We start from the raw sequence: 26,414 nt of genomic DNA on the forward strand, positions 1-26,414 counted from the left end.
ATTGTTGATTCTTTTAAATATTCAGTTTAAATATTCTAAGTATAATAACTAAACAAACAATTAACTAGAACACACATAGCAGGAGAGTAGGACCTTTTTATGTCTGGAGATCATTCGTATGAAATATAATTGAGGAGCATTAGCACTGCGATCTGCATAGAATGTAGGTTACGTCAAGTTGACAGCCAGAGATGAGGAGGACCATAGTTGCCATTCTTTGAAAAACCCCTGTTTTTTAATGGCCACAATATACTCCTAGATAATGGATCATTATTGCTGAAGCCACAATTGCCTTTTAATTCCTTTCTGCACTCGGGCATAACTATATGTATAAATACAGTTTACTAGCCCCTTATTCACCTCGTAAGTAAAACTAGGAAATTATATGGACACTTTGGGGCAGATTTACTTACCCATTCCGTTCGCGATCCAGCGGCACGTTCTCTGCGGTGGATTCGGGTCCGGCCGGGATTCACTAAGGTAGTTCCTCCGCCGCCCACCAGGTGGCGGTGCTGCGCTGAAAAGCATCCGAATGCCCTGAAATTCACCGAGCCGGACCAAGTGAAGGTAAGCGCGTCCCAAGCGACACATTTTCCGTTTTAAAATGCGGTGGTTTTTCCAAATACGTCGGGTTTTCATTCGGCCACGCCCCCCCCCCCCCCCGATTTCCGTCGCGCTTGCCGGCGTTGATGCGCCACAATCCGATCGCGGGGCAATTCAGGGGAAATCGGCGCAAATCCGAAATATTCAGGTAACACGTCGGGAAAACGCGATTCGGGCCCTTATTAAATGACCCCTCTTTATATGCTTTCAAACGAGATAACCTTATTGTTTCCCAGTAATCTGTAAATGACCATTTACTTCTGTTTATGTCTGTGGGTGCAATAAAATGCTTTTTGTATGCTGCCAAACACTATCTAGTTCAGTATAGAATTAAGATTCGAACAACAGATAATTGGTAGGCCTTCCCTGTGTACTATTATGTTTATTAGCATAAAGTGGGATATACAATGATTGTTCTTATTGTAGGATGATTTGGTAGACTCTCTTCAATCGGAATTCCAGTATTTATCAGGCAAACTGCTATAATGCAAAGCCATCCTCCCACAACCACCACTAACCAATTGAATACCTCCAATGTAGACAGACCACACACTTATCATTCTAGTAATTGGAGATGTTATTTCTACTGCTATGTACCATCATGTTACCATGTGCCAAAGTATTTTAACAGCAATTTGATGTCAATTCATTGAAAGAGTGGGAACACTGTATTTATAAAGCCTTTGCACCCTGAACTCTGAGTTGTTGCAAGAAGTCATTGAGGATTCAGAACAGTACTCTGTGCAACTCATGTATTAAAGAGGATGTTAGTAAGTTATGCCCTATCCACCGGACTGCTGAGACCAGCAATCACGAGTACCCCAGCAGTCCAGAAAAAGCTCCTCCTGCCACTCTATTTAATATTATGGAAGTGGTGGAAATTGCCAAGCACATTGGCTACCTCCTGGACTCCCACTCACAGTCTTAGAAAAGATGCACTGTCAGTGGCTGCCTGTGCATCGGTTTTAGCACATTCACCCTATCATCCCCCACTAAGTGGATCATCAGCAGCAGGGGCTCCATGTCACACAACTGGTTGTAACAGAGCTCTGGAACGTGATTCTGGAAGCCAAGAGTACCAGTACCGGCTTCATCGGAGCACCTGAAATGTAAGTGATCACAACCAGGGCCTTACCACAAGTCGTGAACGCTACACCAAGGCTCCAGCCACAATCAGGCAGCTTAGCACAATCAAAAGTGGAGCTACGGACAGTGTCTCTTCTGCCAAACTTATAAATGAACACAGATGTACGCTATATGACCAAAGATATACAATTTTATTAATAATGCAAAAAGAGCACAGCAAGAACAAACAACAATAAAAACCATTAAAAAGTGTGCAAAGCACACAAATTCAACAGGCAGAGCAACCCAGCATATGATAGTGCTGGTTGCTCTGCACACCACCAGCTCCCCTACCTGCAGAGAACCCCTTCCTCTGCACAAGTGTAAGGCAATGTACGATGATGAATCAGTTGGAAAAAAACCTTGCTATGTCCCAAAACCAAGGTGCGGTTTGACTAAGTGTACAAATGTACAAAGTCTGGAGGGAAAAAAACCCAAGATACTAAAAAAAAAAAGGTGTGATGGGCGCTAGCCCAGGGTCCACGCTCGGTTTTACCTGTAAAGCTGGCAAAGTCCTGTCGTAGAATGCGGTGGGGGGAAGGAGAAGAGCTGGGGAGAAGACCCCACGCGTATCGCTAGTCGCCTAGCTTCCTCAGGGGTCTCTATCATATGCTGGGTTGCTCTGCCTGTTGAATTTGTGTGCTTTGCACACTTTTTAATGGTTTTTATTGTTGTTTGTCCTTGCTGTGCTCTTTTTGCATTATTAATAAAATTGTATATCTTTGGTCATATAGCGTACATCTGTGTTCATTTATAATTTTAGTAGTTTTTGGTACAGCTTTGGCCGCCATTGTATGCTTTTTACTTTAGTGGTGCCGATCCCAGTCTCTAATCCTGTCTTCTGCCAAACTAACAGGAGCAGTACACTGCTGTGTGACCACAACATTGGTAGCACCACACCGTCACCCCTACCGCATTATTCCCTATACATGTATTTCTAGTCTCTATCTATTTGTTATTGTGACTGATATATTTTCGGAACTTAATTGCTTGCCCATTTGTAATGTGTCATGTAACCTGTATTGTGCTGTATTGCAATCTCCTGTAACTATATATGTATGCAATCAAAGAACTAACAACATGTAAGAACACGCCTCGCAAAGTATTTATGTATTTGTAACTGTCTCTCACTGTGTAACAGTAACCGAAACACTATGTACAAAATAATTTCCCCCAAGGAGATAAATAAAGTTGTATCAAATCGTAAGTGAGTGCTGGAGATAGCCAATATGTGAAATGTATGTATGTATTTTTTTTCTAGGATGCAAAAAGTCATCAATATTTAATAGGATCCATTGGTGTCAGTGGGAAAACCAAATGGGATGTCTTAGATGCAGTAATTAGACGTCTCTTTAAGGTAAATTCAGATTTTGTAATATTTGGACACTTTAGATTGGATATGACACATTTACTGTGTTTTATAGTTTGTTTTATTTGTAACAATCATAGAGTAAGTGGAGAGATTTGGAACAGCAATGACTCTGTGTGTGTGTTTTTAGATAGATGTATTAGATGTATCCAGTAAGACTCCAATCACAATAAAGCACTTTAGAGCCACTTAGGACAGTCCATGTTTGCTCCTTTAAAGTACTCTGCCCACATGAAATAAATACTTTATTCTTCATTATCTGCATTGGTTTAGATCACACTGTGAAAATAAAATCACATAATTGCTACCCGCAGTAATGGTTGATTTAAGAAGCTTTCAATTGAAATACCACTCACATGTTTTTACATTGCACTCTAAAAGGAGATGTATTACAGATTATGACTAGAATGAAGACGGTGCAAAAGAACTGCCTCTCCAGGATACTTTGTTGCTGATTTTTTGCTTCAATTCTTCATAGTTGATAAGATCTTTGCTTGTCTTTTTGTTATTCAAAAGGGAAATTGTTTACTTGCAGAGGCAAAAATTGATATGTCCAGGTCATGGACAAATATGGGCACAGCTTCCACTTTCATAACAAGCAGTGTCTTTTAATATATGATGAAAATGGAGATCCTGAATGTACTTGATGTGGAAAATGCATTAAAATAGTATGCACTACCTTAATATATGCAATCTATATATAATATATCTATATACACTCACCGGCCACTTTATTAGGTACACCTGTCCAACTGCTCGTTAACACTTAATTTCTAATCAGCCAATCACATGGCAGCAACTCAGTGCATTTAGGCATGTAGACATGGTCAAGACAATCTCCTGCAGTTCAAACCGAGCATCAGTATGGGGAAGAAAGGTGATTTGAGTGCCTTTGAACGTGGCATGGTTGTTGGTGCCAGAAAGGCTGGTCTAAGTATTTCAGAAACTGCTGATCTACTGGGATTTTAACGCACAACCATCTCTAGGGTTTACAGAGAATGGTCCAGTGAGCGGCAGTTCTGTGGGTGGAAATGCCTTGTTGATGCCAGAGGTCAGAGGAGAATGGGCAGACTGGTTCGAGCTGATAGAAAGGCAACAGTGACTCAAATCGCCACCCGTTACAACCAAGGTAGGCAGAAGAGCATCTCTGAACGCATAGTACGTCGAACTTTGAGGCAGATGGGCTACAGCAGCAGAAGACCACACCGGGTGCCACTCCTTTCAGCTAAGAACAGGAAACTGAGGCTACAATTTGTACAAGCTCATCGAAATTGGACAGTAGAAGATTGGGAAAATGTTGCCTGGTCTGATGAGTCTCGATTTCTGCTGCGACATTCAGATGGTAGGGTCAGAATTTGACGTCAACAACATGAAAGCATGGATCCATCCTGCCTTGTATCAACGGTTCAGGCTGGTGGTGGTGTCATGGTGTGGGGAATATTTTCTTGGCACTCTTTGGACCCCTTGGTACCAATTGAGCACCGTTGCAACGCCACAGCCTACCTGAGTATTGTTGCTGACCATGTCCATCCCTTTATGACCACAATGTATCCAACATCTGATGGCTACTTTCAGCAGGATAATGCGCCATGTCATAAAGCTGGAATCATCTCAGACTGGTTTCTTGAACATTAAAATGAGTTCACTGTACTCAAATGGCCTCCACAGTCACCAGATCTCAATCCAATAGAGCATCTAATCTGCGGCAACTGTGTGATGCCATCATGTCAATATGGACCAAAATCTCTGAGGAATGCTTCCAGCACCTTGTTGAATCTATGCCATGAAGAATTGAGGCACTTCTGAAGGCAAAAGGGGGTCCAACCCGTTACTAGCATGGTGTACCTAATAAAGTGGCCAGTGAGTGTATATCTATATATACATATCTATGTATATATATATATATATATATATATATATATATATATATATATATACACATATATATCTATATCTATCTATCTATCTATATCTATCTATATATATATATATATATATATATATATATATATATATATATATAATACTAGTACTTGTCACCCATATAGATGAATGGACCCAAACTTGTGCCTTGCATGAGCAGGACAACAGCCAATCCAGCATATTAACATGGCGAGCAGCTAGTCAGGGTTTTGAATGGCCAGGTGTGCAAATTTAACCAATCACAGCAATGGGAAGTAGCTAGGGGCTAGATTGAGTGCTCGGCAGCCAATTCTGCAATATATCCAAGCGGGGCGCATTCGAATCCCAAAGCCGCTCATCTGTAGTCACCTTTTGGCTTCACATAAAGCTCCTGTCTCTTTACCTTTACCATTTTTGGACCTGTTGTCACGACTGATTTGTCTATTGTATAATAGGTACCATATATACTTGAGTATAAGCTGACCACCAAAAACTGGGAAAATTTATTGACTCAAATATAAGCCTAAGGTAGGAAATACATTGGTCACAATCTCCCTTCACTGATGAAATATACATTAGCATCCCCTCACTAGTGACATGCCAAGCAGCCTCCCCTCACTAATGAAATGCCCAGTAGCTTCCACTCACTAATGAAATGCCCAGCAGCCTCCCCTTACTAATGAAATTCCAAGCAACCAGACCACTTTGATGAAAAGCCCAGCAGCTACCACTCACCAATGAAATGCCTTGCAGCATCCCCCCACCAATGAAATGCTTTTAATCCCTTCTCCCACTGATGAAATACCCAGCTGCCTCCTCTCACTAATGAAATATATAGCAGTCTCCCCTACTAATGAAATGTCCAGCAGGCTCCCCACACTAAATAAATATCCCACAGCCTCCCACCAGCATATAGGGCTGCCCAACACACTACCTCCAATATAAAGTTATCCCCAGCACACTGCCCCAGTTTATAGGTATGCCCAGCACACTTCCCCTAGTATATAGTTTTGCCCGACACACTGTACTCAGTTTAAAGGTATGCCCAGCATATGCCCCCAGAATACAGGTTATCCCTACTCCTTTGGCCAGTATACAAAATAAAAAATGCATACTCACCTACCAGCACTCCCTGCTCTTCAGGAAGCTGGCACAAGGTTCCTATGTAGCAGTGAGGCATCAGGCAGCGACATTGCCACTTCTTAGTATATTCATGGACAGAGCGCATGGACCTATCTCTACTTGCACAGCTTTACAGGAACCCAAAAGGGAATAAGATTTGCAGGGAGTGTCAGAGGGGAATAATACAAACATTGTCCTGAAAAACTTGGCTCATACTCAAGTATATACAGTAATATTTGTATGTTGGTAACACATCTTCATACTATCAGGAGTAAATTGTTGTTGGTATGATAGATTACATGTTTCATCTTAGTTACAAATTGCTAATGAGAATTTTTTTTGGCTTCTTAGGAATATGTATACCGTGTGGATCCGGCTTCTAGTTTAGGTTTATCCTCAGATGCTATTACCAGTTATAGTATCGGTGATGTAGTTAGATCAAATAACACAGAAGTGCCTGAAATGTTACCTTGTGGATATCTGGTTGGAGATAAAAATATCATCACTGTGAACCTCAAAGGTAAAATATATGTAAAATAAGAATTGTGGTCTGGACATTAAAGAATTGTCGGCACAAACACAGTATTTGCCACTTACAGCATACAGCTATAAGAAATAATGAAACATTTGCATTCCTTGGGCTTACGGAGATAGCTGAATGGAGGGCATATGAATATAACATTGTGATGGGGTTATTAGAACAACGTTCATAGACTGGACCGAGGCCCAGCCATTTATTACATTGTGGACCACTAATGCTTATTATACCTGCCACTACTCTGGCCAGATGCTTCTACTTCAACATGAACAGCTGATTTTTGGATTTTAGAAAACCTAGACCCTACCGAGTTACAGACCCATTAAAATTTTATGACAGAACCATTAAAATACATATTGTATCTGCAGAAGAATTTCTCAAGCAGCAAAGTGCAGCAGTGTTTAAACTTGTAAGTAAGAGATGAAGTGGAAATGACTACAGTATCTGAGTATACAGGAGAGCATATAACCATAGAGCTGCATAAGTAGGTGTAGATGCTGTTCACACAAAACTATTGGGTATCTCTAATAAATAGTTGGAAAGTTTTTTGAATTTTTCTATGGTATTTGGTATTGAGTATTAAAATGTTGCAAAGGTAGATGGTATATATCTCTCCTCTCAAACATGCATAAAAAGGAAAAATACCTTTGTTCTTTCTGAAGTGATAACAAAATAAAAAAAAATATATTAAGAGGCTTTGCCATATCTCTCTCAAGCTTGCAATTCATTAAAGAAAATTTACTATCCATGTGTTGTCCATGGTCTCCTTCCTTCTAAAATCCACTTGTAAAATTATGCTAATGAACAGGAAGTGCCTTGGGGGTGTTACCACAGCCCCCTTTTCTGGCTTCATAGGCTGTTAAACTGTCTTACCCTATCCCTGCTCCCTCAGCACTTCTCCTCCCTCTGCCTGATGTAGAATAAATACAAGTTTCAGCACATAGCGGGCAGGGAAGTACCCCCTGCATGGTGTAACAGCATGTGAAGCTACAGCATGGAGAGGCTCTGGTAACACCCCAGGAGCTCTTTTGTCTCATTAGCATAATTGTAAAAGTTGATTTTGGAAGGAAGGAGGCCATGGATAACAAATATAAGAAGATCGCTACAGTCACAGCACCTGGATCTATAAGTAAGTGCCATGGTTTATCATGCTTGATTTTGATGGTAGATTTCCTTTAAGATTGGAAAACTCCCCACCGTTCCAAACACATTAGTAGTCGCTTTGAGCGACTACTTTATCAAGTACATTTTATTATTTCAAACAAGAAACAATAAGTGAAATAAGTATACTTTATTAAAAGCCACACAGTAAGCTATTAAAATTTTGACTCACAATGCATCACGCTTTGTATCCAATCCGAATATTTCAGAAAGATCTGTACTTTTCTATGATGTGAGATACTGTAGAAAGAAAACCTTAATATCGAGTAGATTATAGATTCAAGGTTATGATTTTGTTAAAAATACTTGTTCAATGTAATTATATCCCCTCAGTATAAAGTAACTTGTTTCAAGCTTGTGTGCTAGACTACTATATTGATTAATGGACTTGTGGCATTGACCATAACTTGTCATTTTACAGAATTGGATCACAGTCAGCTATGATTTTTCTTTCCTAGGTGTAGAAGAAAACAGCCTGGACAGTTTTGTGTTTGATACCCTTATTCCTAAACCAATTACTCAGCGTTACTTTAATTTATTGATGGAACACCGCAGAATTATATTATCCGGGCCCAGTGGAACAGGGAAGACATATCTGGCTAACAAACTTGCAGAATATGTTGTAAATAAAAGTGGCAGAAAGAAAATTGAGGAAGCGGTAGCAACCTTTAATGTGGATCACAAATCAAGTAAAGTGAGTAAGCAAAAACACTTTTATGAATCCCTTCAAAGGCTCCAGAACAAGAAAAGCATACAAACCATCACATTCAGCAATATACTATTCAAAACATTATATTTTCTACTAAATCTATTCCTTGGACGGAAATAAAATGTATTAAATATACTGTATGTATGGGAAAAAGAAATATGTTAGATAGAATAATGCTTTATGTCAGCCTGTTTCTCCAAAGTTTAACAGAAAACCATGGCTATGGTTAGAGTTTCTAATCCTATATGTTATATATTGTACTAATGCTGTTTAGTGAGTACTGTATTGGCTTTAGGTATTCACCCATAGGTTTGTTCAGCCAATCGGTTTTAATGTATTAACCACTGCAAGTAAAGGTCACTAAAACAGGTCATATTTTATATAGAAATTGGGAAAATGATTGTGTACAGCAAAACTATTTGTATTACTTGTTGTGTGTGTAACATTTATAACTGTTTTGTCTTTTTTTATTCTGTGTAGGAGTTGCGCCAGTATCTAGCCAATCTTGCAGATGAGTGCAGTGCTGATAATGATACACTTACCCCTCTAGTCATAATTCTGGATAATCTGCATCATATAGGGTCTCTAAGTGATATCTTCAATGGTTTCCTGAACTGTAAATACAACAAATGGTAATAATTCTAATAATAGACATATATACATTAATAACATATTTTGCATTGATTGTTCATGTGCTCGCTGTGTATTGTAGCTTGGCTGAAACATTTGGTTCTTTAGATCCAAATGTCATGCCAAAGCTATCATCCAGTGTAATGTAACATTAAAACTACGGGGATAATATAGTAATATCAAAGCATCGCTAAAATGTATCAAAGCTGTATAATGCTGAGTAGATATGCAGGATTATGCTCAATGGCACCACCTCTGACTTTCTTCCAGTAACACTTCAGGTATCTCTTGTACATGTGTTTCTGCATGGACCACGTATGATGGATATAACTAATTATTAAGCTGCTACTAGATATGTTGGTTACTGAGTTTAATCTTGTGAGGTTCAGCCTGTAAACATTGTTTGCTTGCCATCTTCTGTAGAATTAATTTATGTCAGGATGATTGTTTCTGAGCGTGGTTCAGCTTTTGAAATGAAAAACGACCCTAGAGTACAATAATGTGTTTATCTGTTTCGCATGTTCTACATTGGAACAGATTTATTCTATGACACTAAAAGTATCATTTTTTCCTATAGAAAATGTATATATTTTAAATTTGTATATTATGCAGAGCTGCTGAATGGAGGAAGCTGAACCTAAAGTTCATGGCTACTCATATTTAGAGATAAGTGGACCTGACGTTCATGTTTGGGGTTCTGGTTCACCTGCATGACCTGGACATATTGCCTGAATGGCGGCGGAACAAGAAATCCAGCAAATTGATGCCCCTAGCAATGAGCCATGGCTATGATTGGCCAGGGGGAAACTCCAGCTAGTTGCAAGGGCCGTAAATTTGACCAATTGTCCTGTTCGCTGCCAATCTGGCAAGATTTCCAGGTTGCACGGCCAGGCCTGAACCCCGAAAGCTACCGTCTTTTCTGCTCATCTCTACTGTTGACCATTCAGCTGATGGATAACTCTTCTGAATTGCCTTATATACTGCAGGTATGCTTGGTCTGTGTGAATGTGTATGTTTTCTGAAAAGTAACAGGGAAGAAAACCTCTATGAGACACCTCTATCAGCAGCCTGGCTCCACAAAAAGAAAAGGAGTATTGAAATCCAGCTCTCTGATCAGTGTCTACCATGATAGTTTCTCTCACGAACATTAAGAAGACACCATATACATAAGATGGTTATCCCAAGACAATGGGGGGGGGGGGGTTCTGTCAACACTACTGTGCTAATAATAATAAATAATAATGAGCACATTTAGAGTAAATACTTGGCACTCAGAATCAGTATGATGAAAGCGCTGCTGCAGTGTTAAAGGAGGGTTCTCATACTGACACTGCTGCCTCTTCTATCTTACAGGCATCTTTCTGTGGATATCTCATCCTATGGGCAATCCATATCTAATGAAGGTTGTGTATTAAGACGTAACCTTAAATTATACTTTGGATTGCATACCATGCCCAAGCCACAAATGTAACCTTATAAATAAAAGAAAAATTGCATGGTTCTCAGTGCCAAGTATTTACTCTACAATAATATGTGGTTCCCCAACTTGTGCACCACAAAATACCGACTCTTGCCAAATATTGATAGATTTGTTATATTCATTAACAAATAAACAATTGACAGGGCTCTTAGGGTACATTCATATGACATATGTTCGCCATAAAGAAGCGTGTGGCCGGCGCCGTAACACGGTGAAATTTAGGACATGTGCTGTGCATGGCTATGGTGCAGTGAGACAATGTATGCTCACTGCGCGCCGAATGCCATAGACATCAATGGATACCGATATGTAACCGCAAATGGTGCGGCCGCATATTGGTCCCCATTACCTTCGTGTGAATGAGCCCTTATTCTCCAAAGGGCCTCCTGCCCATGGTCTTCTATGGAGAAATATTTTGCAGCTGCTATGGTGCCTCTATATTAGGCACTGGGGTACCTTCCAACACCTGAATGCCAGTGGCAATAAGATTTATGCTTTTCATTTTTTTACTGGGCTTATTAATAACTTCTCTTCCTTTTTTTACAGCCCATACATTATTGGAACAATGAATCAAAGTATTTTGTCTTCACCCAATTTAGAATTACACCACAATTTCAGGTAATTTTATATGTTTATAGTTTGGAATTTAAAGTAATTAAGCAGCATTTTATCACAGTAATTAAAAAGAACATAAAACGCACGTCCACACACTCTTGTAAGAGCGTTACCGGCAAACTCCTGCTGTAACTCATACACAGTGGCTCATATGCATGTGGTTGCTGCAATGATACCAGTAAGCATTCAGGATTCTAGATTCATTTTAGCATTTTACATTACTTGTTTTATAATCATGTCATATTTACAGTGTTTTATAACGTATTCCTTTTTAGGTGGGTTCTGTGTGCTAACCACATGGATCCAGTGAAAGGTTTTCTTGGAAGATACTTGAGAAGGAAACTTATTGAAATGGAAATAGAAAAAAGTTTGAGAAACAACGATCTCATAAAGATAATTGAATGGATTCCAAAGGCATGGCATCTTCTCAATGGCTTCCTAGAGACACACAGTTCCTCCGATGTCACAATTGGTAATAAACCTTCTTACATATCATACTTTTTTTTGTAAGGTTTAGTGCATTGTGAGACTGAAATGGAAACTATCACCTACTTTTACCCTATTAACCTAGCACGACCCTCAGGTAGGATATGAAATGTTATTTCTAAAATTTTCTTTGATGTGAAAACCCACTTGTTTACATATAAAAAGTCATCTCATATATCATGTGAAAATGAGCAAAAAACTTGCCTTTTTCCAAAGAAAAGTCAAATTCAGGGACTGGAGTGTCGTTTTAGATGCCTATACCCTGGCATCTATAGCAGTTAGAATCATGGTCCTTGTCTCCGTTTGAACATCAGAGTTGAGGTTCTGTGATATACAGAACCAGAGATATGGGCAAAGTCACTTGAAAGGAGAGATTCTTATATTTCTCTAATACCAGAACCATGGTATTTCTATAAAACCAAAGATTTAAATTGATGTTTATCTCCTGCCTCTCAACCTCACCTGGAGGGGTGGAATCATTTCCGATGCCCATATGTTGGGATTTATAGTACTTAGAACCATGGGTCTGACATCAGGTCAAAAACGAGAATCTTATCTTCCCAACTAAGAATTTGCTTACTCCTATAACTGGTTTTGTAGCTTACACAACCATACATCTCATGGGGTTTGAAAGCTGAAGTAGGGTAAAAGAAGGTGACTGGTTCCCTTCAAGGTTTTTCTGGACTATATGCCACTTATTATACTCTGTGACCTAGGTAATAAGTATTACTGTAGATCCTTAGCGGTCTGACATGTGAACACTGTATAGTGACCAGGCAGAGGAATTTAAGGTCTGACCCATTTACTTGAGTAGGGGCTGAAAAGTATATCCCCGCCATGTACAGTGGATTAAGCCATCCGAATCTGGTTCCTGTATAGCTTCCAGTAAGCAGCTGATCAGTCCACCTATTGAACCTCCACTCATGTACACTAATGACTTGTACTGTTGATCTTCAGTCAAATGGCCCTAGCCTAAAATATATCCCTATATAATAATGTAAAGCAACAAAACCTGAATGGATTTACTGTCAGTTTTGCGCCTGAGTATTTATAGTCAGTTTTTGCTGCTGCTGACTGAGTTTTAGACAGAAGCATGATGGTTATGATTGGCAATCAGAAAGTGCTGCTACTATTCACAAGGTATAATAGTATATAGATATGTGGGTGCAGATAGTAATATCATTACCATATGTGTGAACACACCCTTACAATCCATTTTTAATATGCTTTTCAAGTTTGGTGGTAATTTGGGAATTACTGAGGTGGTTTTAAATTTGGTAAATGTATCTTGGTGAGTTGGTTATTATGCAGTCATGCTATGGCAATGTTATCAATGACACTAGAATTGATGATGATCACATATGGATGGTTTCATCATTGATCTCTTGTTAATGTTAATTAAATTGTGAATTGACCGTTAATGGGATTGTATTCAGTTGTGGTGCGTAGGGAAGTAGGACCTGCAAATACTGGTAAGATGAGATGAGAAAGGTACACACATCTTGTGGAAATTGACATGATTTTAAAAATCATATGGTACGGATATTCTAATAAGGATTTGCAGCAAATCCGTCCTTTCCCAGTGGTAGTAGAGGAATCATCTGTGAATCTTCATACATTGAAGACTTCAACACCCTTTCTCTCAATGTCTTGAATACCAATGGTTGTAGCTAACTGATCTAGTATGTCACATTAGTAGAGATAAATATGTATGTACTATGTGATCCCAAGAGATGTCCCAACACATGTATGGACTTTTCGTAGATGCTGCCATCAATTTGTTTTCTTAAAAATACCTCTTTAATACAGTAATGGAAAAAATAAACTATGGAACCATTACACTGCATATGTAGCAGTGCTTTGGAAATACAAATGTACAATACATAATACGTCTTTGTTCTCTAATGTGTGTTTTGTGATTACTCCTCTGTGCAATTTTCTCTCTAATCCCCTTTAATCCCCAGCCTTCCTTTATATCATGGAGTTTTCTTCAGCATATTTAAATTACTTTTCTTTTGCTTTGATATACTTTGTGTCTTGAATTATCCTTTTACATCTTTGTGTCATAGTTCTCATCTTTTTTTCTACTTCTGTAGAATATAAATCACTGTATCTTATTTCAGTTTTATACTTATACTAGCTGTAGCTCTCGGCATTGCCTGGTCTACTAAATAACTGCTCTTAACTGTAACAAAATAGAATGGGTTAGCAAAAATATTTTAAATGTATCTATAGACTCTCTAAGACTGTCTCTATCACTTACCGTCTTGGTCACTAACACTGTCTGTCTCTGATAGTCTCTTTCCGTGACTGTGTGTCTCGGGCACTCTCATTCCAGTGACTGTGTGTCTCGGACACTCTCATTCCAGTGACTGTGTGTCTCGGGCACTATCATTTCAGTGACTGCCTGTCTCGGGCACTCTCACTCCAGTGACTCCCTGTCTCGGGCACTCTCACTCCAGTGACTGCCTGTCTCGGGCACTCTTATTCCAGTGACTGCCTGTCTCGGGCACTCTCATTCCAGTGACTGCCTGTCTCGGGCACTCTCATTCTAGTGAATGACATCTATGGTATTCTCATTCCAGTGACTGTCTGTGTCTCTGACTGTCACTTTGTCTATGGAGAGATTTGCTGGAAGTGTCTGAGAGCAGAACTGCTCTAGTTGCCCAAGGCAACCAACCAGAGTTCAAGTTTCATTTTTGCACAGCTGTTTATAAAATCACAGCTGATCTGTGATTGGCTTCCATGGCCAACTGGAACAGTTTTACTTCAGACACTTTTGATAAATATGCCTCTCTCTCTGTATCCCTATACATCTTACACATAAGTGTCTTATACTCATTGCCTATAGTAACCAATCAAAGCTCATATTAATGACCTGTGGCAGAACAGCAGCCAATCACGGCTCAGCTTCCAACTGCCACAGCAGCAGACAATGGCTCCTGTATATGGAGGGTAATAAGTGGATTTTGGAAAGCGTGGGGTGAAAATGTTAGCTCAAAATGTGATCTAAGACATTCCCTGAGTCACAGGCAATAACTGTGCAAAATTTGGTGTTGTAAATGCGACGGTGCAGATTCCTTTAGCGGACATACATACATACACACACACACACACACACTCAGCTTTATATATTAAATTATGGTCAGTACTGTTAGGTGTAACTTTGTTGTCTTTTCACAGTTTGGGATTCAGATACAATAGCATTGAAAACTTTGCTGCAATTATTATTTTCCTAATTAAGAGGAGTACACTTTATTGTGCTTTTCTTATCCCTTGTCTTATCTACCCTTATCTATTCCACCACCTTACAATCCAATCTGAAACACTGGAACTTGTTCAATTTTTTTTTTTAAGTGAGACGCATGGAAGGTTGCTGAAATCTAGATAAACTGCATCTACTGCTCCACACTGATCTATTACCTTAATCGTCCAGTCAAAAAATCAATTTCAAGATTTCAGTAATATGATCTCTCCTTGCTGCAAGTCACTGGACTTTGGAGTTTGAAGAATTCTTTCTTTCAAGTGTTCTTTATTTTATTTACACTTCTGAAAACAAGGTCACTGGCTTATAGCATTGTGCCGTGTATTTTCTCAGATTATTTACACCTTGAGAGTTTTATCAGATCAAATATTGAAAATAAAAAATACCCTGTTTGACCCATTTACATATTATTCACTGCGAATGTTCTGCAACTGTCAACTTAATGTCAGGGATGGGCTCTCATCCTCATATCTGTCAGATTAGGAGAATAGTTGTGGTAGATAGATTTCTACCGAATTGTCATTCCATACAAAACAAATGTTCTGAAACCTGAGAGAAATTCAGACGTCCATGAGAGATACAATTCCATGAGTGGATTGTAGAAATTTCTTTTTACAAATTAGGACCAGTTCTCATATCTCTTTAATTATTTCCTTCAATTATTTTGAGCCAAAACCAGTAGCAGTCCCTTTCAGAGCAGGGGCTATACAGAATGACTATACAGAGAAACGGTATAATGGAAAGACCTCTCCCAGTTCTGTGTGTTCCGCCACTCCTGGTTTGGGCTCAAAATAACTGTATTTGACATGTAAAGACCTGATGTGAACAGGCCTTTTAACTGACAAGATTGGATGACCATCCACCTCTCCCCCATGGGCAATTTTTGTGCAAGATGTGGATTAGACCGCTGTATTTTTTATATGTTGAAGTGTCTGACAACAATTTAATCATCTACCCTCATTGAGAACATACTGTACATTAAGGGGGAATGTATTGCCTCTGTCGTGGTATAGGTAGTATGATGTTTCTGAATAGTTGTTGGCTTCTACACTGTAATTTAATGTAGTTTCATGTGACACACAGAAATAATATATTTGGTGCACAGCAATACTATACTTGCATTAAAAAAAAGTTATTATTTTAGGCGTACTCAATAATAAATGAGTTGGAAGGTCAGATTGTCCAAATCGAGACAATAAGCCATATTTAATTCCCCTCATTATATATTCTCAGCCAAAGCCTGGTTCTTATGTATGGAGGGGTAAGAAGAGACATATGTTTAGATGATTTTAAGAACCTTCTTTTACACAAATGTAGCTTATTTTACATTGGTATTTAATGCTATGAGTTTAAATGTAATGAAAATGTCAATTTAAACAACATTATGGTATGTGCCATAATAAATATACATGTATTTTTTAACTATACAAACTTTTTTTTTCGTTTGATCTTCTCTCAAAATCTTGTCTTGAGAAATGTAGATATAGTATTATTTTAGATAAAATACAATGGGGGAGATGTATCAATTTGTCTCTGCCAGAAAACTGGAGTAATTTACAACTGAAATGCCCACATTTTGGTTTTACCAATTTTAGGAAGTTTTCAGACTTGTCTGAAAAAGAGGTGTGTCCTCGGTAAGTAGATGGCATAAATGTATAGAAAATAGTCCTTCTGTGTGCCAGAAAATTCAAGTTTGCTGAAAGTTCAGCAAACTATACCAACTAATAGGACGTGCAAAGAACAACTCACCAGTCTTATACGGCACTAGATTACTCATCCAGAATCAGGCACAATCTGGAACATAAAAACTAACACGTTAAAATATCTCCCCCAATGTCAATTAACAATACAGATCAGGGTACCAGAAGGAAAGTCTAACAAAACAATACTGATCTGTCTTTTTAGGTCCTCGTCTTTTCCTTTCCTGCCCAATGGATGTGGATGGGTCCAGAATATGGTACACAGACCTTTGGAATTATTCTGTCATACCATATCTACTAGAAGCAGTAAGAGAAGGACTTCAGGTATAAAGTGATAATAAAAGTATTTCAGTCTGATCTTAAGAATATTTCATGGGAGTCTATCCCCTACCTCACACTAAATCCCTATACAAATAATTACAATACTGTGTAATTTTGTTTCCACACCTACCTTTGTTGTCATGGAATGTTTGGAAAAAGGCACTTTTATTCCATGGGCATTGCAACACATGTATTATAAGTCTGGCTTTATCCATCTGAATTTCTGAGTTTGTAAAACAATCGCGATGAGCTCTAAGCTAACTTTAATGCCTGGTTAGGAGCAACCGTAGATTTGCGACTTTTTAAAAAAAATATGTACAACATTCACATGTGTATTCAGGTGATAACTCAGGGAACACTGCAAAAACTAGACAATGGCCAAATTTAAAGGGAAACTGTCTTAGGAGCAGAAAAAGTCGCAAATGCGCAATGAAACGTCTCACAAAAGATGGAAAAAGGCAAGGATACATGTGTCCCCCATGTGTCGCCTGATGCATTGCAATACCTTCCAGGCCAAATCTCGGGCAGGTGTATGTTCACTAAGGTCTTTGACAAGTCTGTTTGTGCTACCATAGATTGGAGCATTGACAATGGCTCTAGCAAGGAAACGTCTATGCTCCGATTGAGGGCTATTTTGATTATTATATGGCTTATAAGCTCCAAAAGGGAAATCTGCAGAATATATATCTTCAATTTCTGCTTCTCACACTGGTCCAGAAGGTGCAATATCACCTTTAAAAACTGTCTTTTTTTGGTTGGTTTGAAGGTTTGCTCATTCATCTACACTCACCGGCCACTTTATTAGGTACACCATGCTAGTAACGGGTTGGACCCCCTTTTGCCTTCAGAACTGCCTCAATTCTTCGTGGCATAGATTCAACAAGGTGCTGGAAGCATTCCTCAGAGATTTTGGTCCATATTGACATGATGGCATCACACAGTTGCCGCAGATTTGTTGGCTGCACATCCATGATGTGAATCTCCCGTTCCACCACATCCCAAAGATGCTCTATTGGATTGAGATCTGGTGACTGTGGAGGCCATTTGAGTACAGTGAACTCAGTGTCATGTTCAAGAAACCAGTCTGAGATGATTCCAGCTTTATGACATTGTGCATTATCCTGCTGAAAGTAGCCATCAGATGTTGGATACATTGTGGTCATAAAGGGATGGACATGGTCAGCAACAATACTCAGCTAGGCTGTGGCGTTGCAACGATGCTCAATTGGTACCAAGGGGCCCAAAGAGTGCCAAGAAAATATTCCCCACACCATGACACCACCAGCCTGAACCGTTGATACAAGGCAGGATGGATCCATGCTTTCATGTTGTTGACGCCAAATTCTGACCTACCATACGAATGTCGCAGCAGAAATCGAGACTCATCAGACCAGGCAACGTTTTTCCAATCTTCTACTGTCCAATTTCGATGAGCTTGTGCAAATTGTAGCCTCAGTTTCCTGTTCTTAGCTGAAAGGAGTGACACCCGGTGTGGTCTTCTGCTGCTGTAGCCCATCTGCCTCATAGTTCGAAGTACTGTGCATTCAGAGATTCTCTTCTGCCTTCCTTGTTTGTAACGGGTGGTGATTTGAGTCACTGTTGCCTTTCTATCAGCTCGAACCAGTCTGCCCATTATCCTCTGACCTCTGGCATCAACAAGGCATTTCCGCCCACAGAACTGCCGCTCACTGGATGTTTTTTCTTTCTGGACCATCCTCTGTAAACCCTAGAGATGGTTGTGCGTGAAAATCCCAGTAGATCAGCAGTTTCTGAAATACTCAGACCAGCCTTTCTGGCACGAACAACCATGCCACGTTCAAAGGCACTCAAATCACCTTTCTTCCCCATACTGATGCTCAGTTTGAACTGCAGGAGATTGTCTTGACCATGTCTACATGCCTAAATGCACTGAGTTGCCGCCATGTGATTGGCTGATTAGAAATTAAGTGTTAATGAGCAGTTGGACAGGTGTACCTAATAAAGTGGCCGGTGAGTGTAATTCTCTTCTCCATAGAGATGAACAGTGAGTTAATTTGTACACAAAATTTAAATCTTGCAAGGACTGGACAGGTTCTTAGCTAAATTTTAGAGAGAAACATTAATTATAGAGAGGAGGGAAAGAGCCTGGTAAAAAGGCAAAGGATTGTATTCACATTATGCAAACTATGCAAAGTTATAAAAAGTTAGTATTATTAGGATATTTGATAAAGCTATGTATTGAATTTACAGATGTATGGAAAACGAGCCCCTTGGGAAGACCCATCAAAGTGGATAATGGATACTTTCCCTTGGAATTCTACTTCCTCCCAGCATGAATTTCCAGCCTTACTACAGTTACGACCAGAAGATGTAGGGTATGATGGTTATGTTACTGCCAAAGGAGGAACAACCTCCAAAAATGTGCCAGAGACTGACAAAGACGGCGATCCACTGGTAAGTTAAATAAATGCAATACAGGAAATACTATATACAATTCAAATAAATATTATACAAATTTCAGAAGAGAAATAGGACTTATTTGTATGATTAGTAATTGAAATAAACTGCTTTGCAAACATGCAATGCTCACCCTTCTGATGTCCATAAGAAATAACCGGCCTCAAATCTGAGCAGGAATAGGACTTGCACTATAACTTGCAGTGTATCTGGTTGGCATGTTCATGCGATGAGGCACGATGCATGCACCACAAATGTACACATTAGAAATCATGATGCTATGAATTAGGTACTGTTGACGCTGCTTGTTCGTGGCACACAAATATATTGTGTGCGTGGTGCCTAACAATGCCGAAAATATACTCTATCACAGTGGTGGCGAACCTATGGCACTGGTGCCAGAGGCGGCACTCAGAGCCCTTTCTGTGGGCACCCGGGCCATCACCCCAGCGCACCAGACAGGACTCGAATAATCTTCCTGCCACTCCAAGCAACTTAAAAGATGCTGCTGTCAGTCATATTTTGATACTTACTTTGCTACATGGGACTGTAGGAAGAGGGAGAATGAGTAGACAGGGCCAAATTATCTTTGGAGGACCTCCTGCTGGCTCCTACAGGTCTACAGAGGGACATTGGAAAGAAGCTAAAATAATGCAAATTTTGCTGTTCTCAGGAGGCCATTATGATTGTTGAAGAACAGGGATCAGTAAGTTACTGCTTTAATTTTTGGTTGGCACCTCGCCATAAATAAGGGGCGATTTGGGTGTCTTTTTGGGCACTCGGCCGCTAAAAGGTTCGCCATCACTGCTCTATCAGCAGAGACCTGTATAATACAATTATACTTTATGAATTATTAGGCGATTTCACCTATATATTTTTCTTATTTAAAACTATTTCTAAAATCAAAGTTCGTCTAAGTTCAAGGAAGTCTACAAGCTGTTGAAAGAATAGAAAAAACTGTGTAAGAAGCAGTCCTGAAAACTAGCACTGTAATTAGCAGCAGGGCTGTGAAAAATGAATTTGTATTGCGATTTGGAGCACTCTTCTGCTGCCATGTGTGAGAGCTTTGGTTAAGAGTAGTAGCAGACTTCAGGTTGGATATTACAGCAGATTAAAAGGGCTGTGTAGCAATTTGAATGCAGAGATCTAAGAAACATCAGTTTTAAGAAACTTCCCCCATGACTCCTGGTCAAGCTACAATCCTGGAATGGATAGTTATGCTGCTACAACTGCTGCTTCGAGTCCCTTTAAGTAAGGTTCCCCTAAAATAAGGAAAAAGTTAGTGCAAGTGTACTTGGCTTCTTTAAGAAACGTCCCTAGCAGTAATGAATGCAAACATAGATATCTCTATTCAGAGAGGATAGGGGGTGTACAGACCCTGTAGTGTTTTTAGCTATGGGAGAACCAGTTGCTGTAAAATAGAAAATATTGAGAACCATTTTTAAGCCAATAGCTCATTATTTAAGCCAAGCCAATGCATCTATTTGTATACTTATCATAATCATAAACTTGATAATGTGTATGTTACTTATCCAATTATTGTAAGTCACTGATGGCCACATTTAATGCATTTCATTTTCTGGCTTATTACGGGGAATCCAATAATGAATCGCTTGCTTTAATGCACATTTGGCGTTTCAAATCAGATCATTTTTATGCTGTGTAGTCCACAATTTATATTCCCACAAGATATTGGAGGCAGTCAGTGAGGGAAGGATTAGCTGAGGGACAGTAGATGGCAGTGCTGTATATTGCTTTCTAATGATGCATTTTGCATTTGTGCCTCTATACAAGTGTATTGTTTTCCACAATAAATTGGGCATCTCCTAAAAGACATCTGAACTGCCTTATATAGCATCTTCCAAGGATTCCTTTATCTAATTAAAATGATGGTTTTATTCTAGATGCCTGGCTCTGATTGTATTATCATTGTTCATGTGAGCTTTCTTATCTATTTCAATAGAAAAAATACACATGCAGCTCCTTTGAAGGGATAATGCATTATCACCAGTCACATGGGTGTCCTAGATTTGAATCTAGAACAGCCAGCATGTTATCAGAATATGCTTTGATTTTTCTTCATAATTTCCAGGCACTCTGTACCGGAATCCTATGAAAGTCTCTGACAAGTTCCATAGGGTATAATTCTTTACATGGCTGAATGACATTGACAATTGTGCCATAACATCCCCCTCTCACCTAGCATTAACATTTAATCATTCACACTTGAAACATAAGAACATGGAAAGATACATTGTTTAAGCCAAAATCAATTTCTTTTGCAGTGACTCATCCCATGTGCATTGATCTATAATTTCTACACTGCTTCGAATCATGATTGAAAATGTCTTGGTATTTTTATACTGTATGTCATTTTCCTTATTGGTTGTGGTGTATGTGCTATCTAAAACCTTACAGCTGCTGTCTCAAAGATGAATTCCACATATACTTAGCACTGTGTGTCCTTGAATGAGAGACATTATCAACTTTGTCCTCTGGACTAATAACAAAAACCCCTCGCCTCCACACATGTGAAATTGATGTTTCCCTGTATTCATTACAAAGGCCATAAGAGGCAATGTATGTCTGGAAATTTCAAGTGTTGAGTATTAGCATCAGTTTCATCCTTGCCTTTTCCTGTTAAGCAGCAATTTCAAATGACATTTGAGAAAATATTAACATTTTTGTACATCCTAGTTGTCACAGTGAACGATGAAAACATAAAAGACCACAATTGAATGCTAATTATCTTCGACAATACCTTTACAGTGGCCGCAGCCATCTACAAAGATGCATTTTTATGTCTGATACTAGACAGAGCTAAGGAACTTACATACAGAAATCTGAAACAAGGGAAAAAATTAAATGTAGCTCCAACCAATATAAAATAATACAAAATTCTTACAATATTGTGGACCTAATATTACATGATGATAAAAGGTGAGGGTTACTTTAAAGTTGAATGTGTGTGGATGTGCAGCAGAAAGTAGGGCAGGACTCACTGGGTCTCATTTATGAAAAAGAGTGTCCTAGAAAAATGACACCTAGAGTCTTATTTCCACTCTGGTGTTTGGACATAAACCACACTGAGTGTAGATCATGAAGTTTCCACTCATTCAGAAGGGTAACAGATAATAATCTTTTAGAACATATGTATATACTAGAAGAATATGTAATCATGCATAGTTTTGCACTTTATGGATGGAGATTTGTAATAATAGTTACAATGCTCTCTTTACTTCCATCTACATCGTCTATAAGCAGTCCAAGGCACATATTTTATCAGAACAAGCATCAGATCGCCTTATACAGTGCCCTAAATAGTACCTGACATTGTTCTGAAATAACACATTCCACACCCGTACTAGTACACCAGTACAAATTAATAAAAGGTGAAAATTAAAATATTTTAAGATTATATATTACTATATAATTTTTATGCTTACAACTATAATATTTGTCTATTTAAGCTGTACTATTATTTTTCTACACATACGGTAAATATTCTACACTTTTTATTAAAGTTCCTTTAAAGTTGCTTTAAACAAGCTAAAAACTATCAGTCTTTGAACTCTATTTGAAATACAGAGTAAAACTAAGCTTTATTAAGAATGAACATACATTCATCTGGTCCTTTGTTTTATTAGGTGGTGTAAATGTCTAATAAATCATTATTAACATGATGCATCCAGTTTATTAAAATAAAGAACAAGGGAAGTGCGGCTAGTCTTTTCATAGATGAATAATTTCTTAACTATGATCGATGTTTGTAGCAATCCAAGTCAGACTACGCCTCTGTTTCTTCATTGTTGCAGTTATATACACTTGTTGATTGATTAAGTAAATAAGACTTGGTTTCCATGAGTTACTGCCCACTGAAGGAACTGGTTTGTGGTGTATCAGATGCAATTTGTATATTTGGGGTAATATATATATATTTTTTATCCATAGATGAGTATGCTAATGCGTCTTCAAGAAGCAGCCAATTTCTCAAGTGGACAAAGCTGCGATAGTGATGGTGCAAGTCATCACAATGAAAGTTTAGATCCTTCTGTTGAATCAACCCTCTAAGAAGACGGCTCTCAATGGTGCATTCTTATAGAGAATGGTTTCGTCTACTAGATCACTGCTTTAGCAGAAGCAGCAGAATGCAACTCCCATGCCAGAATAACGTTCTGGTGGGCAGGTGACTTGGCTCTAATATAAAGGAAGGTGAATAAAAATTGAAGTGGATTGATTAAAGTTATTCAATTTCAAAGTATTTGAGTATGAATGGAGGGATGAAAATCTCCATTAATCAACTGGAAAAGGCCCAAGATCAAGGGCAAACAAGCAGATTGCACATTTGTTGGCCAAACTGGAATGGTTTAGTTTTTTGAAAGAATTACAGCACAGATGTTTGTGTATAATGTGTGTTCTTGTTTTTTGACATTATGTATCACTTGTGCAGTGTTTTAATCCACTTCAAACCTCTGATGTAAGACATTGTGCCGGCCACATGACTACATTAGTGAGATTGTTGTGTACTGCCTCCAAGCTAGATGATGCTCCTCAGAAAAGCACAAAATGTATTTGTGCAACTAGAAGAAAATCTACTGTGATATACTGGATAAGTGCCAATTGTAAATCTGAACTGCCATGCTCACAATTCTGAATTCCCCAGCATTGAGTCACCTCCTTCAAATTGTCCTCATTGCAACTATAGTGTTTTTGTAACCACCTGCTGTCCGCTTTAAAGATTTTATACAAATTACCAAGGCTTCCCCTGGCGATGCTTTTATGTGAGTGCAGAAAGAAGGACAGGGAAAAAGAATAAAAAGTCATATGGTGCTGTCTCATTGCCTTAAAAGTGTATCTTAATAGTTTTACAGTCAGTTTAGAATCCGCTTCTGTGTCCTACAGTGTGTCCTCTCCCCATTACCTTTGAAATATTATTTGAAGTGGAGCCGAAGCCTGTGTTCTTTTATAAGCGGACACCAGTAATGACTGCACTCTGATATTGTCTTAATCTAAGAAATACAGGTGAACAATAGCACACGTCTACCATCACAAATGTGGAACAGGTGGTTTGAAAACCTTCAATACAGTTTTGGATTTTTTTTTTTAATCTTGTAAAGTAGACATCTTGAATGAACTCCCAGCAGAGCTGGGGGCACTTGAAGCATGAGCACAAATGGATTTTTGCCCCTTATCTCTTAAAGTCCTAAGCATGTTTGAGTTACTCCTGTTACTCCTGTTGGGTTCTCAATGTCAAGTATGATTGAGGCGGTGTAGAATTTCATAAATAATTGGGTTGGATTTGCACAGTGTTTAGGGTGGGCAATGTATATAGAATTCATGACGACAACAATGCCTTGCACCATGCAAACAAAACAAGTTTGTACTTTATTTTTCAATGTGTTTCACAAATTTATACCTATGTTGTAAACCAATTCAAAATGCAACTGTTCAGGCTGTTTTTCTCCTGGTGTGCTTGCCCTGCACTATGCAGGAGATACATTATTGCATCAGCATGCTTTAAAAACCTATTACAGAGCCAATATATTACAAGGAAATAACAGGCTTAGAGCAGATTGCATAAAACATTTTAGAATGCATTTGGAAATGCTACAAACACAGTAAGGGCTATGGCATTGTGTAGAAAACCTACAACAAAAGCTACCTTCTGCATTGATAAATGGTGCTACATAATAATCGTGGCCACCAAATTGGTCATCTACTGTAATTCTTATTCAAGAACAACGCTATAGTGCTCTTTTCCAAGGCAAGCTTTTACTACACGGTGCTATGGGCCCATTGTACAATCCAAATTATATTGTGCATGTGCAAACTCACCATATGTATAAAAAGACAAGATATAAGACAACTGGCTCTAGATATCTTGTCTTAGCTCATGTCTCCTGGACAAGACTGCAAATCTTTTCCTGTTATGCACACCAGACATAACCATACATAGAACTTCCTGCAATACATCTCAGTGAGTACATGTAGTTTACAACAAAGAAGAAAAATGTTTGTGAAACATTTGTCTGTATACATTTTATATTTTGTACATTTTTGATGTAACATATCATGTAAATAGACAGAAGCAGTGAAATAATTCATCTGAAAAGTTTTGTAGTCTTTGTAAAGCCCTTACAATACGTTTTGGTGTATTCAAAATCGATTGAATGATGTATTTTCTATAAGTTGATTGTTCTCCTAGCTTGTAAACCAGCTTGCATCTATTTTTTGCAGATGTGCGCAGTGTAACTGTCTAAATTATTACTTTGCCATTAAAGTGGAATTATTTATTGAATTGTATCAGTGTTGTTTTTTCTATAATAGTAATGGAAAAGGTTTGCTGTTACCATCTAATAATATTACCAAATAGGGGATCCAATGAGCAATATGTATCTGACTGCAGGAAGTATTATGGCACAGTTTGAAATCTATAATAATTTTATTATTGGATGTACTGTCCATAAGTATTAGAAAATGGCACTTTCCTTTTAATATACCATAATTACTGACAGTACCTAGGCTTCCTATTACAGTCACTCATTGCCTCCAGTATATTTGACATTACTTTGCTTGGCGTATAATAGCTTCAGCAGCTTTATATGATTGTCATCACTCTATAGAAGCGATCACTGCAATGAAATAGTTCTACTCCGGTGCCAACCTGAAGAGACAGCACCTAAACTAATAAAAAAACAAATATTAAAGCAAACCTCCGCTTTTAAAATAATAAATAATATTCTTTATTTATATAACGTCATCATATTCCATAGCGCTTTGCAAATCATGGGGGATATATACACATAAAATAAGACTTTACATAGTCAAAACAAAGTCATATTTGGAATGGAAGAATAGGAGTGAGGATGAAGGAGTGACAAGAGGTATAAGAACTTGAATAATGGTTCAGCCATTCTTTATAAAGGAACATAACAAAAATAATCTAATAACT

General features: G+C 38.5%; 1 protein-coding gene across 12 annotated transcripts in view; it reads left to right on the top strand.

Annotated features, from left to right (window-relative positions):
• NAV3 (neuron navigator 3) overlaps nt 1-25,760 on the top strand; it is a 359,389-nt gene extending 333,629 nt beyond the window's left edge. For all 12 annotated transcript variants that reach the window (XM_072146791.1, XM_072146780.1, XM_072146782.1 and 9 more), the window contains 9 exons: nt 2,990-3,085; nt 6,473-6,641; nt 8,279-8,514; nt 9,010-9,161; nt 11,186-11,257; nt 11,530-11,726; nt 16,911-17,029; nt 19,256-19,459; nt 23,414-25,760. In XM_072146791.1, the coding sequence (XP_072002892.1) occupies nt 2,990-3,085; nt 6,473-6,641; nt 8,279-8,514; nt 9,010-9,161; nt 11,186-11,257; nt 11,530-11,726; nt 16,911-17,029; nt 19,256-19,459; nt 23,414-23,533 (1,365 nt within the window). In that variant the 3' untranslated portion in view covers nt 23,534-25,760. The remainder of the gene's footprint in view (nt 1-2,989; nt 3,086-6,472; nt 6,642-8,278; nt 8,515-9,009; nt 9,162-11,185; nt 11,258-11,529; nt 11,727-16,910; nt 17,030-19,255; nt 19,460-23,413) is intronic.
• The last annotated feature ends 654 nt before the right edge of the window (nt 25,761-26,414 follow it).

The sequence above is a fragment of the Engystomops pustulosus genome, chromosome 4, assembly GCF_040894005.1.
Source record: "Engystomops pustulosus chromosome 4, aEngPut4.maternal, whole genome shotgun sequence".
NCBI classification, from domain to species: domain Eukaryota; kingdom Metazoa; phylum Chordata; class Amphibia; order Anura; family Leptodactylidae; genus Engystomops; species Engystomops pustulosus.